Raw genomic sequence first — 13,011 nt, forward strand, 5'->3', positions numbered from 1 at the left:
ACTATTTGAAGATATTACACGTGTTTACAATCACCCCAGATTATTCCAAAAGGCCTTGGCACTAAGATTACCGAAGCATTACCTCTTACCTTTCATAATAATATGTACCTTATATAGTGATACGATAATCACATTTTTATTTATTTATAACAATAACACGCAATAAATACTACGTACATTTCATAATCCTCAAAGAAAAAATCTTATTTTAAGTCGCTCGAATAAAATAACAAAAATATTATGCTATTAAATTAATGTCCAAATTTGAATGAGTTATAATCTTTAATGTATGCTCATATTAATTGAATAATTAATGTCACTTTCACGACTTTTGTAATACATTCGAATTTACGATAATCTCTTGCATAAACAATAAATAGCCAGTTTTAGAGGGAACTATTTTATCGTATTCAAGATAAGATAAGACAAGATTTTTTAAAGGAATATTTATCTATCACCTGCTGCTATTATTATTATAATTGCTTTAGTTATTGTTCGACAATCCAATAAAATGGTTGGATTCAAAGAACTGCTGGCTTTGGCTGGAATATTAACTCTTTGCGGCGGAAAAAAGTATTTGGGAGAGCCTCTAACTTACTGTTTATCTTCTGACTCCGATCCTTATTTGTTTTTGGGGTCCAAAACATCATATAGTGTGGCAAGGGGAAACGCAGAATCGGAATCAAGTAGGTCTTTTTAATAATACTGTTTTAAGTGGCTTAGGAGAATAAATCATGGAAACTCTTTTATTTTGAAAGCATTAGCAACAAAATTCGACCTACCTGCTATGGAACGTACAATATAGTTCTTGTAAAATTTCGAGCCATATAATATTATTATTCTGCAATCTCACTTCTCACGCACGTCACATGAAAATTTCGTATGTGAATTAAAATATTACATTCGATGGAGCCACTGGACGAGGCAGTGTTTACTTTGTGTTTGCAACTAAAACTTCTACTTCCCGAGGTTAGCCAAAAATGACCTAGGGAATAGATGGGCTTTACTTTAAAAAGACTGCTAAAAGTTGCGTGATAGACGATAACAGAAGTTGAAACCTAGTACTAATCAATGTAAATCATGGTAATATGATGTTGACATTGCTTATACACGGAGAAAAATAAGTTTTGCTATTTTATTAAGAATCTCTTCAAATTATTGGTAGACCTGTTTAAAACGGCGTTATAGACCGTTTCCTGATAAACTTTTAGTAAATTCCTTATAAATCGGAAGACGTGTCCATGAACCTGCAATTGCCTTTATAATATATAATGACCAAATTCCGACATCGTGATAATATAATCATATTTTACTAAAAATTTAACAGGAGACCTATTAATTCGTTAGGGCCTGCAATCTTGTACTTTACCGGTTTACGAATAATTGGAAGAGATTGTTAATAAATTATCAATACTCATTTTTCTCCGTGGGAACTCACAATTTTTTTATTGTTCTCCTTTCAGCATGTAAACCAATCCAGTTTTGGTCTGTTAATCGCCATGGATCCCGCTACGCATCACCAAATGAACTGGATGGCATGAAACTGGCAATAGGCCTCCGGGATTCGATTGTGAAGAACTACGCCTCTGGCCTGGCTCCTAAAGAAGATCCTCTATGTGATGCAGACCTGGCTGCTCTGACTACTTGGAAGTGGGATGAGACCATTGAAAATAAAACATACGATCTAACAACCGTAGGATGGAAGGAACTAAAGGAAATCTCTACTAGATACCGGACAAGATACCCAACACTTTTAACAGGGTACTCTCCCGAAGAGTTCTATTTCAGGCACACCAATGAACAGAGAACTTGGGCCAGTTGCAGGGCTAGCATTGAAGGACTTTTTGGTTCATACGAAAACATTACAATTGAAGAACCCGAAGAAAACGATGAAGTTATTAGAGTAAAAAAATATTTTTATTACTCTGAAAAATTATTTTCCAACATACCCAATTGATATTTCAACAGCGTTTTTTTAAATTTATTTTTAATAATAAAATTATTTTGTTTCTAGCCTTATAACATGTGCCCCGAATGGTACAAGCAAGTAGCTGACAATCCTGACTTCAGAGACAAGCAACAGATTATTTTCCGTCAGCAGGATGACTATCGAACGGTAATTGACTGTTAAAAAAGTTTTTACTGTTTTAAAATTTAAAACCCTTTGGGGATATTTATTTTTTCGCATAATATGCGGACAACCACGTTGCAAACATGAATAATAATAATAATAAATTATAAAATTTTGGTGTAAGCCTTTACTTCATAAAGACATACATTTCAAGTATCCAATCTCAATTTGCCTATTTGTAAAATAGCTATCTTTAATCCATGGGAAATATTTTTTTTAATTAATATATTTCAAAACAGTTTCTATAGATTGAGGTTATGACCTTTCCGTTCAGTTAACACTTTCTTATACTTCTCAGAAGTCAAACTTATACCTATTATGATTGACATTGTGATGAATCAAATGTGTATGCCTTTAACACTACCTCGATTAGTATTATTCCGGCAGAGGAGTCTCCAGTAAAAGTATTTTTGAATTTGCTAGAGAGATCTATTGAATACATATAATCATCTACCATGTTCCTTGTTTTTGTTATGGTGCAGTATAACTAGAACTCTAAGATAAATGAAAACTGATGAAACATTTTTTTAAGCTATTGGTTAACGTATCCAAGAGACTTGGTTTCATCGAGAACCTCAACAATGAAGATATCGACAACATGTACAGTAACTGCTGCTACGACAAGAGTCTGAGACCCGCAGAAGTCTCCGGTTGGTGTTCAGTATTCACCAAATCAGAACTTCATCTACTGGAATACTACGAAGACTTGGGGCATTATTACAAATCTGGATTCAGCCATCGTTTCAACCCGAAACTTGGTTGTTTGCCATGGAAGCATATGATGGAGACTTTTAATAAAACAGTTGCGGAAAAGGTGGCCAAGCCAAGAGTAATCAACATGTACTCCCACGACACTCTCCTCAACCTGATGTTCACAACTCTTGGATTCGGGAAGGACAGCGAGCCTCTGATGGGAACAGGATACCAGAGCCTGCTGGTAAACAGAACATTTAGGAGCAGTTTGCACACTCCGTTTGCCGGGAATATTGCAGTCATTTTACACGAGTAAGTTGAATCTACTTTATGATCCATTTGTGACATAGTTATTAACACAAAAAATATGCTGTCTTTATTATAATAATGAATTTGTTCCTATATTTTTTTAATGATTGATATTGATTTTAACAGGTGTAGTTCCGGAGATTACGAAGCACAGTTCTACCTCAACGAGAAACCTATGGAGCTGGACGGCTGTCCTAAGGGAGTCTGCCCCTGGGAGTACTTGAAAGAATTCTTGAAAGTAACTGAGACTTGCAATCTTGACTTCTGTAATCTCTAAAAGAGCTAACATTGGTGTCAATAATAAATACTCATATACATTAAGTTATTTTCTAAAATATTTAGGTACATTTGGTGGCTTCAATTTTTTTTATTAATAATATGTCAATAAAGGACTAATTATTGAAGATTGATGGAAAAAGCAGCTCGAAAACTATAAATTGTATGTAATTTGTCCAAGCAAAGAGCTTTTGTCGACCATCGTCCAACGGAAGATTAGGATTTTAGGAGGCGGGTAAAGGTACCATTTATTGGATGACCAACACCTCTGCTATAGCTCTCCCCAAGTGGCTAGCTACGTTTGGTGAAGTTAGAGGGGTGCCCGGGTTCATGGGGTGAGGTTTGTCTAAGTCTATTAGTTTGACGGCCGGCATAGTCCAGTGGTAACGCATCGGACTGCCATTCCGAAGGTCGCGGGTTCGAACCCGGCGTGCGCAAATAAATTTTATTTGATTAATTTGTGTTATTTCACAATTAATTAATTAAAATAATATATAGTATATTTGCGGCACGTTCCAGAGTGGAAGATACTACCAGTATCGCCCTGGTGTAAGACCACCATTCAGAATTGAAACGTTGCTCCAAATGGCTTTAGCCGTGTTTAGTGACTAGATCTGAATAGCCAGGTACTTCCCCACCTTCCTTTTTCCCTTCCCCACTTACCTACAGCCTCACAACATCCCCCAATTGGGGATGCCATAGTCTCACTGGCTCCAGACGGGAGCAGTTGGGACTCTTGTGAGGTATTCACTATAAAAAATAAAAAAAAATAGTGGCGGATGCATCTGCCCACCAGCTGTGTGAAACGACAGATCGCGAGAAACTAGTTGAAGGAGACCCTTTGACCTCCCCAGCGAGACTCTCTCGGAATATTGAATTGTACCACAGTGTCCTGGACATACTGACCCCCAGATTACTCCCTACCCCTCGTAACCTTTTCCTTCCCAAAACTTTCTATCCTTCCATTCCTAATAAAGACCCTTCAACAGCATCCCCAAAGATGACAAATGGGTGGGAAATTATTTTCCTCAGGGAATCCTGTGCGGGGTTCATTTAAAACAGGTCAGTGATTTACATAATTTCCTATTGTTTGGCACTGAAAACATGACATGTGATGTTGATTTTAAAATATATGTCAATCTTTGTAGGTATTGTTTTATTTTAACTGTGCTATTTACTATCCATAATTTATATTTTTAATTATATTTGTGAAGAATTTGTAAAGGTACATTCGTTTTATTGGGACATCTTTGAACTGTGTTATGTTTAGTAAATATTTTGATGATATTATTGAGATTTTCATTGCCGTTAGTTACTCTGAAATATTCCGGAGATAAACTTCTATAATGAGGGCGCTAAATGTCTGGATGCATATTAAATTAATATTTGGGCCTTATGAAAACGGCATTAGGTTAGACATTGATGCACATAAAATATATGTACTATTTATCCAAGAAATTTCTCAGACAGCGCATCATCAATGACGCGAATAAATATATCACCCATCCGACTTTGAGTTCACTCTTGATAATGCTGTGCGTGAGTTTGCGGTAAGCACGCGCAACGTTTGTTTTCCAAATTGCCGAAAGATGGCGTAATCGTTCTACTATTTTCGTCAGTGAAATCTTTTGTTAATTGTCAGTCAATGAAAATTTCTGAACGAAATACAGTAATATGATAAAAAGTTCCATATAATATAAATAAAAATGTTAATTTTTCGGAATAACTTTATTGAGTAAAACCTCAAATTGTAATATTTAAATATTGAAGACAATATTAGTGATTTCTAAACGAAAATCTGAAACAGAAAAATCAGAAAAGGAAACGGTCACATCTGGGACACGAACCCAGGACCCTTGTCTTTCCGGGACAGTGCTCTACCGACTGAGCTAATGGGACCCTATTCCCCTCGGTCACTTTTAACTGTATCATACTTCGAATAAAGAACCACTAACATTGTCTTCATTTTTTCCTTTTTTTTTTCACCGCACATTTTTATTGGCAACTATCTTTATGTATGATCGCAAGATTCAACCCGAACTAAATGCAATCCAGACAGCGTCTTTTTTTTTAGATAAACCTATCTTATTTTTTTATTTTTAATGTGCGACATCTGTTGACTTTTCTGCAAGTCTAGAATAAATATTTATTTTTCGGAATAACTTTATTGAGTAAAACCTCAAATTGTAATATTTAAATATTGAAGACAATATTAGTGATTTCTAAACGAAAATCTGAAACAGAAAAATCAGAAGAGGAAACGGTCACATCTGGGACACGATGTGACCGTTTCCTTTTCTGATTTTTCTGTTTCAGATTTTCGTTTAGAAATCACTAATATTGTCTTCAGTATTTAAAAATTTTAATGTTCGTTTGTTCAAAATCTTAAATCTCCGAATGTGCTTAACCGATTTCTTTGTAATTTTGACACATCATATAATTCATAGATGTCACCTGTGACAGGAAAAAACGTGTTTTTTTATAATAGCGTAATCTGTTGGACTAACGAGCATTTTTTGAAACACAGCACCATCTGATGGACGTAAAAGCATAACGCGCTATGGTTTTTCTGTCTGCACAAACAAACTGAGACGCAGCAACGCGTGGCGGGGTATTGTTAGTATTAAAATATAAACACCGTAAGCTGTAAAGTTTTAATAAACTTTTTTTTTACATATTAAAATATACAAAGCCTTGGTGATTCCAAAATGAAGGAATAACGGGACCTATCATAGATATGAGAATTTATTAAACTGCCCGAACGTGACAGTTAAGTTGATTCCGAACATGTGAACAAAATTATATAAATGCATGAAAAAATATTATATTGTTTGAACCACTATATATATTTTTATATATAAAAGCCGACTGGTTTTGGAACTACGTTCCTTCCTCAGAGCAAAATATATATACTTACTTGTAATCATACTTATATTAAAGGTAGTATTTATTTTTCCCTGAGGAAGGAACGGTTGTTCCGAAACCGGTCGGCATTTAGATAAAAAAATATAAAGTGGTTCAAACACAGTTATTTAGTTATGTTTCATTTATTTATAATGGATAACAACAAATTTATAGCTACTTTCAAATGAATATCATATAAATGCACTTCGCAGCAGATCCTGCGTCCTGGCAATAACGATTTTATTCTTTAGATGTCCAAAGAATTCCTCGAATAAAAAGCCTTTAAATCTCCTTGAATTTAACGGTAATATCGTAACTTGTCAATGTCCTCGATCATGACTGCAGATCGCCAACGAATAAACAAAATTCACAACGACTTAATATTTTTAATTTATTCTACGTGAACTGTTGTTGGTACGTTACCGATCTGCAGTCGTGCTCGTGTAAGATGAAAAGTTATCGGCATTATTGATAAATCCTTTGTCAATCGATTGTGCTGAATACCGTTGTAGCAGGAGCTATCAATGCAAATGCAATCCATCAATCTATACCCATCAAGTATTTATCATCAGTTCTAGTAATAAATTCGGTATTTTAATTTGCTTCATATTAAGAAAAGAGTGATTATACTATAATTATATATACTTTTCGTTATTTATTTTATATTTACCCACTTTTTTCGAATTTCAAACCAAAATTAATATTAGGGGTGGTCAAGGGGTAAGGCTCTCGTAATACCGGCGTGGGCAAGGAAATTTTATTTGTTTAATTTTAAAGTATACTTGCGGCACCTTCCAGAGTGGAAGATACTCTTAATTTCGCCCTGGCGTAAGACTACCATTCAGAATTGAAACCTTGCTTGAAATGGCTTTTTTGGTGAATCTCCTCCCCCTCCCAACTACCTTCAACCAAACAACTTACCCTGATTGGGGATGCCTTAGTCTCACTGGCTTCAGATGATTGGAAGCATTTGGAACTCTTGTGCGGTTTCACATGAAACAAAAATATCGCTCTAATAATCAACAATTTAATCGCTTAAACGTAAAACTATTTATGGTGCTTTGGTCTTATACAAAATATCTATCGAGAGAATTGCATTAAACTTTCGTTGACTTGAAAGTCATACCTATTTTTTATATTTTAAATTCTTTATACAGTTGTCAATAATTTTGCAAGCATAAAAACATTTTATTATTACCTTATACATGACTATTAAAATCTGAAAACCTCTTTAACGTCAATATTTAAACATAACATATTACTAAAACATTTTATTATTACATTATACACGACTATTAAAATCTGAAAACCTCTTTAACGTCAATATTTAAACATAACATATAACTAAGAAGTCAAAAGCGCCCACCCATTAATCAACACGACGTAACAAAATGTTATAATCAAATTACAACGTAACAATTGACATTGACAAAGATTAAACGTAATTCAATTCTCTATCAACCACATTAATTAAATTTATAACTTTAAATAAATAAATAAATAGCAAACTCTTTCAATTTATATACACATAAAAAAAACAACGCATAATACTTATTTTTTTGATTATATGGTAGACATTTCTAGTGTTTTCCTTTATGCTATTATCGATTATAAACCGTATTGTAATAACTTAGCTTTAATTATTTAATTACAAAATTAATTAATAGGTATATTAATAATTAATACTTTTCTGGCGGAAAGGGTTTACGTCGGTCGTACTTGAATAACGGGAGTGACATTTTCGTCCGATAATTTTATTACTGTATAAACAAATTATATCAAAATCTTTGTATCTCCCAACTATATGTTTATGTATTTAAAAATGTGAACCATGTCTTCCCCATCTTCAATTTTTTGTCTTTTGTGTGGAAGAATATTTTATCTAAATAAATATAGTTACTTTAGTTTAAATATAGTTACCTACACCTACCACACACCGGACCGGAGATGCGGAAGTTTTTTTGTATTTTTATCGTAATGTTTTTTAATAAAATATATAATTTTTTTTCGGTTACATGATAACTCCTCAAAATGATAATTCAACACACGTATAAAAAGTGCTTTAAAGTTATCAAAAGTGATGAAAGAAAAAACAGTTTATACAGGTCACATGTGTAACTATCTAAGCATATGTTTTTTATTTAACTTTATAGCACTTCTTATAGGTGAGTTTAATTGTCATTTTGAAGAGTTATCCGGTCACCATTTTTTTCAAATGAAACATCACTAAACGGCCCAACACTGACTTTAACTTTAGATTATGGATTTTTATTACAAAAGTAGGTTTTAATTTCAGGCAATAATTTTGTATTTGGGGTATTGGAGTATTATTTAAAAGAACTTTAATAATTAAATATATTTAAATTTATTTAAAAAAATATATATATATATGTATATATGTATAATTTTCAAAGATATAGCTGTTTAAAACAAAATGCATTTTCTCGATTGGGACCTTGTTTTCATCTGCATGAAGGGCGTTGATAAATTATTATGTTGTTCATTAGAATCTGGGTAAAATAATTCATTCTGAATTTGTTAATATTTCTGTATTATAGTATATTTTAAGAGTTTCTGTAGAGCGTAACAGTAAATTTATACTATTATAATATTATTACGTATTTAGTACAGCGTCTCTGAAATTATCCGATTCCAATTGAAAAAATTTTTAGTTGGAATATCAGCAATGTTGTCATATTGGAAAGAGATTTTAGCAGGCGGGTTTGTGTACCTGTGTTTGTGTAGTTTGTGTAGGCTAGTTTGGGGAGACCCTTAGACCTGTCCAACTGGTCTCTCGACCCATCGCCTTGCGCCGAAGTAGGAGGGAAACTTTCATATGTCCATCACTCCTGGATACATTGATCCCTAGATTCCTACCCAACCCTCATACCGTTTACCTTTAGAACTTCCTCTACTCCCGTTCTTTAAAAAAGACCATCCACACAGCATCCCAAAAGATAACACAGGCTCTGAGGGAAATTATTTTCATCGCGGCCTCCTGTGGGGTTAAAATTTTAAAAAAATAATGTATAATAATTTAATACGTTAAATTCCTATAAACTTTATTAGTGAGATATTTAAACTACTTCCAATATTTAAAAAAAATGTTTAAAGTTGATAAAAAATATTAACACCGATTTATTTTATTAATATCATTAATTGATCGCGTAAGTGTAAATATTCATTAAAATTTTTAATTTTGCATTTTTTAACAAACCACATTGACATTAATAAAACATAAAAAACCACCCATTCCACAAGATTTCTGCAAACTTCTCAATTACCTTACCTCGGCAAGGTCGTCTTCCAAACCTAATCAGGCTTTGCGTCACACGCATTCATTTATCACAACCACATAATAGATTTCAATTATGATTAATAAAAACCTCGATTCAACGGTCTGACCCGAACACATTTATTATACAATGTTGTTTTAATGATAAAGCCATGCCTTTTATCGACCACGCTGTTTTTTCGGTCAAATCATGCGGTCTTCTTAGGGTACTTATCTTCATCGTTAAATCTACCTTGTTGAGATTCTAATCGGAGTCATTAACATCAGATGCTCAGATACCCGAGATAGTTTAAACTCAATACTAAAAGGTATATAAAACCAAACTTTTTAAAATATTTTATCACACTACCGTTTGTAACGTATCGAGCGCTGGTACTTGCACTTACAATTTAGTTATTGTTCGGCAATTCAACAACATGGTTGGATTCAAAGTACTGCTAGCCTTAGCAGCCTTATTGGCAGTGTGCAGTGCAAAGTCTTTGTTACAGCCTAGGGGGGAATGTTTGTCTTCTGACTCCAATCCCTACATACTTTTTGGATCTAAGACTTCATACAGTGTCGCAAGGGGAACTGCAGGATCTGAATCAAGTAAGAATACCAGTATTTTTAAATATTTTTTTAATTGATGAAATCTTAAAATATAATTTTTAAAAATATATTATTTTAAGATTTCATCCATTTTTTTAATTGATGAAATCTTAAAATAAAACCATAAATTCTAATTTTGTTTATATATTAAATGTTTTCTGATTTTTAAACAACCATGTTAAGGTTTCATTTGAGAATAACTACAATAATTTTAATAACCTAATTTTATTTAAACCTGCTAATGAATCTTGTGGTCCAATTTCAAAAAATAATTTTTATTATATATTTTTTTTTATTTAACATTATTTTTATTTTCTGTGAAACTAAACATTAAAATTTTTACATGTTTATAAAAACTGATAATTTATTGTTTGCAAATCAGAAAAATATTTTTGTTTTGACGACTTAATTTAAATAATAAAAAAACTTGTAAAGTGTCGAACGGTTTGATAAGAATCATTCTTTCATCCTTCGTCCTGACAAAGGCAAGCATCTTTCAAGACCGGTCCTCAGTTAACAAGGGGGTTTCATTAATTAAATCTAACAGGTAGTAACCTTCCACCTCTGCATATATAATATCTGAATATGTGTCTCGTTTCAGCATGCAAACCAATTCAATTCTGGTCGCTGAATCGTCATGGATCCCGCTATGCCTCACCAAAAGATTTATTGGAAATGAAACTGGCAATCGACCTCCAATCTTCTATCTTAAAGAACTATGCTTCAGGCCTGGTTTCTAAGGAAGATGCTCTGTGCGATACAGATCTGGCCGCTCTGACTGCCTGGAAATGGGACGAGACCATTGAGGACAAAGGAAACTATTTGACTACTGAAGGATGGGAAGAACTGAAGCAAATCTCCGCTAGATACCAGAAGAGATACCCTGAACTCTTAACTGGATACTCTCCGGAACAGTTCTATTTCAGGCATACTAGTGAACAGAGGACCTGGGCTAGTTGCAGGGCTAGCATTGAAGGACTATTCGGTTCATACGAAAACATTACCATTGATGACCCAAGGGAGCAAGATGAAGTGATTAGGGTAAGAAACTTAACCTTCGTCATTTATAAATATATAGATATTTAACATAGTTACACAAACATTTTAATATTTTTTTTAAACATTGATTACAAATGTTGTTATATTTTTTGCAGCCTTATGACATGTGCCCCAAATGGTCTATTGAAGTGGATGACAATGATGACTTCAAAAAGGAACAAAAGAGGATCTTCCGCCAACAGAACGACTATCAAAAGGTAAACCAACAATTTTCACACTACACAAATAAAATATTTAAATCTCATTAAGTCGGTAGTGATATTTCGTTTTTGCAATTGCGGGCATCGATGCTGCAACCGTTATTATAGTGCCTAGTCACGTACATATATTGTAATAGCGCCAATTCCAGACCGCACTGTAAGTTTGAATAACATCACACACCTCTGTGCATCCATGGCGCTGAATGAAATTCTTTCAACTGCAGATAATTTCGCGACAAAATCAATTTATATTTCTGCATTACAAAATACGAAACCTTATGTATAGAATTTTTTCAGCTGTTAACCGACGTGACCAAGAGGCTTGGTTTCTCCAAGAAATTGAAGCATGACGACATCGACATTATGTACGACAACTGCCGTTACGACAAAAGCCTTCGGCCCACTGAGGTTTCAGCTTGGTGCTCTGTTTTCACAAAGTCAGAACTGTTTCTAATGGAATACTATGAGGACTTGGCACAGTACTACAAGTCTGGATTCAGCCATCCTTTCCACCCCAAGCTTGGTTGCCTGCCCTTGAAGAACATGATGGAAACTTTCAAGAAGACTGTTGCTGATAAGGTGGCCAAGCCAAGGGTCATTAACATGTACTCCCACGACACTCTTCTCAACCTGATGTTCACAACTCTTGGATTCGGAAAGGACGACCAGCCTCTCATGGGCACAGGATACGAGAGTCTGATGGTCAACAGAAAGTTCAGGACCAGTTTAAACAGTCCTTTTGCTGGGAACATAGCCGTTATTTTAATGGAGTAAGTGTTATTGTTATTATCGTGTGCGGAATTAATACCTAACATTTTATTTCGTACAATCCAAGTTTTCGTATTTTATTTAAAGCACTTTCTAACATTATCTAATCTTGTTTACAGGTGCAGCTCTGGTGAATATGAAGTGCAATTCTTCTTGAACGAGAGAGTTATGGAACTTGAGGGGTGCCCAAAGGGAGTTTGCAAATGGGAGTACCTAAAAGAATTCTTAAAAGTGACTGAAACTTGCAACCTTGACTTCTGCAATGTCTAAAAATTCCAATCGTCCTATTAGATATTAAGTAGGAATTACCAATATTAATGTTGACATCGCATTAATGTCGGTAATTAAAATATTATGAATAAGTGGTAATTGATTATATTATATCATTTTGCTTTAAATAACTTAGTGTTTAATGAAAATAATATTGTGCTTTAAATTTGATAAAAATATCGTCTTTATTTTACAGCAAAAAAATGTACACTGCTAGTAATAATTTTTTAAATAAAAATAAAAAAAAACGATCGACCAATAGTCGAAATATAAAAATATATTTTTGTTTCATCAAATATTTCACACAACACAAAATAGTAGAAATCTCTTTAGTAGTCAAATTTGAGACATAAAAACTTTCATTCGGATGCACGTGAGCAACTTTAGTTGCGTCAACAGTTGGTAACTATTTCAAAATCCATACAATTTTTTTAAAAATATCTTCCTAGTTCCGCGTCGCCTTGTGTGCGCAGTGCGCACCTCCATACCGTAATGAACGTAACTAGAGTTGATCGTGT

At 33.7% G+C, this 13,011-nt stretch overlaps 2 protein-coding genes across 2 annotated transcripts; both read left to right on the forward strand.

Moving 5' to 3' along the window:
- The first annotated feature begins 511 nt into the window (after window positions 1–511).
- LOC149423410 (multiple inositol polyphosphate phosphatase 1-like) lies at window positions 512–3,424 on the forward strand. Its single transcript, XM_089632234.1, has 5 exons — window positions 512–686; window positions 1,464–1,903; window positions 2,015–2,116; window positions 2,664–3,136; window positions 3,260–3,424. Exons 1-5 carry the CDS (start codon window positions 512–514, stop codon window positions 3,408–3,410), a joined length of 1,341 nt encoding a protein of 446 aa, XP_089488360.1. The 3' UTR covers window positions 3,411–3,424.
- Window positions 3,425–10,024: 6,600 nt separating this feature from the next.
- Window positions 10,025–12,493, forward strand: LOC149423411 (multiple inositol polyphosphate phosphatase 1-like). The gene is made up of 5 exons (XM_089632235.1): window positions 10,025–10,196; window positions 10,798–11,237; window positions 11,351–11,452; window positions 11,753–12,225; window positions 12,343–12,493. Exons 1-5 carry the CDS (start codon window positions 10,025–10,027, stop codon window positions 12,491–12,493), a joined length of 1,338 nt encoding a protein of 445 aa, XP_089488361.1.
- Window positions 12,494–13,011: the final 518 nt, after the last annotated feature.

The sequence above is a fragment of the Hesperophylax consimilis genome, chromosome 5 (genome assembly GCF_061612785.1).
Source record: "Hesperophylax consimilis isolate HC1 chromosome 5, BYU_Hcon_1.0, whole genome shotgun sequence".
In the NCBI taxonomy this organism is placed as follows: domain Eukaryota; kingdom Metazoa; phylum Arthropoda; class Insecta; order Trichoptera; family Limnephilidae; genus Hesperophylax; species Hesperophylax consimilis.

Bases quoted from the DNA above. Each gene is read 5' to 3' on its own strand.
- LOC149423410 (XM_089632234.1), top strand. From the start codon at position 512: ATGGTTGGATTCAAAGAACTGCTGGCTTTGGCTGGAATATTAACTCTT. The intron at 687-1,463 runs GTAGGTCTTTTT...TTCTCCTTTCAG, and splicing joins AAACGCAGAATCGGAATCAA to CATGTAAACCAATCCAGTTT. The intron at 1,904-2,014 runs GTAAAAAAATAT...TTTTGTTTCTAG, and splicing joins AAAACGATGAAGTTATTAGA to CCTTATAACATGTGCCCCGA.
- LOC149423411 (XM_089632235.1), top strand. From the start codon at position 10,025: ATGGTTGGATTCAAAGTACTGCTAGCCTTAGCAGCCTTATTGGCAGTG. The intron at 10,197-10,797 runs GTAAGAATACCA...GTCTCGTTTCAG, and splicing joins AACTGCAGGATCTGAATCAA to CATGCAAACCAATTCAATTC. The intron at 11,453-11,752 runs GTAAACCAACAA...GAATTTTTTCAG, and splicing joins AACAGAACGACTATCAAAAG to CTGTTAACCGACGTGACCAA.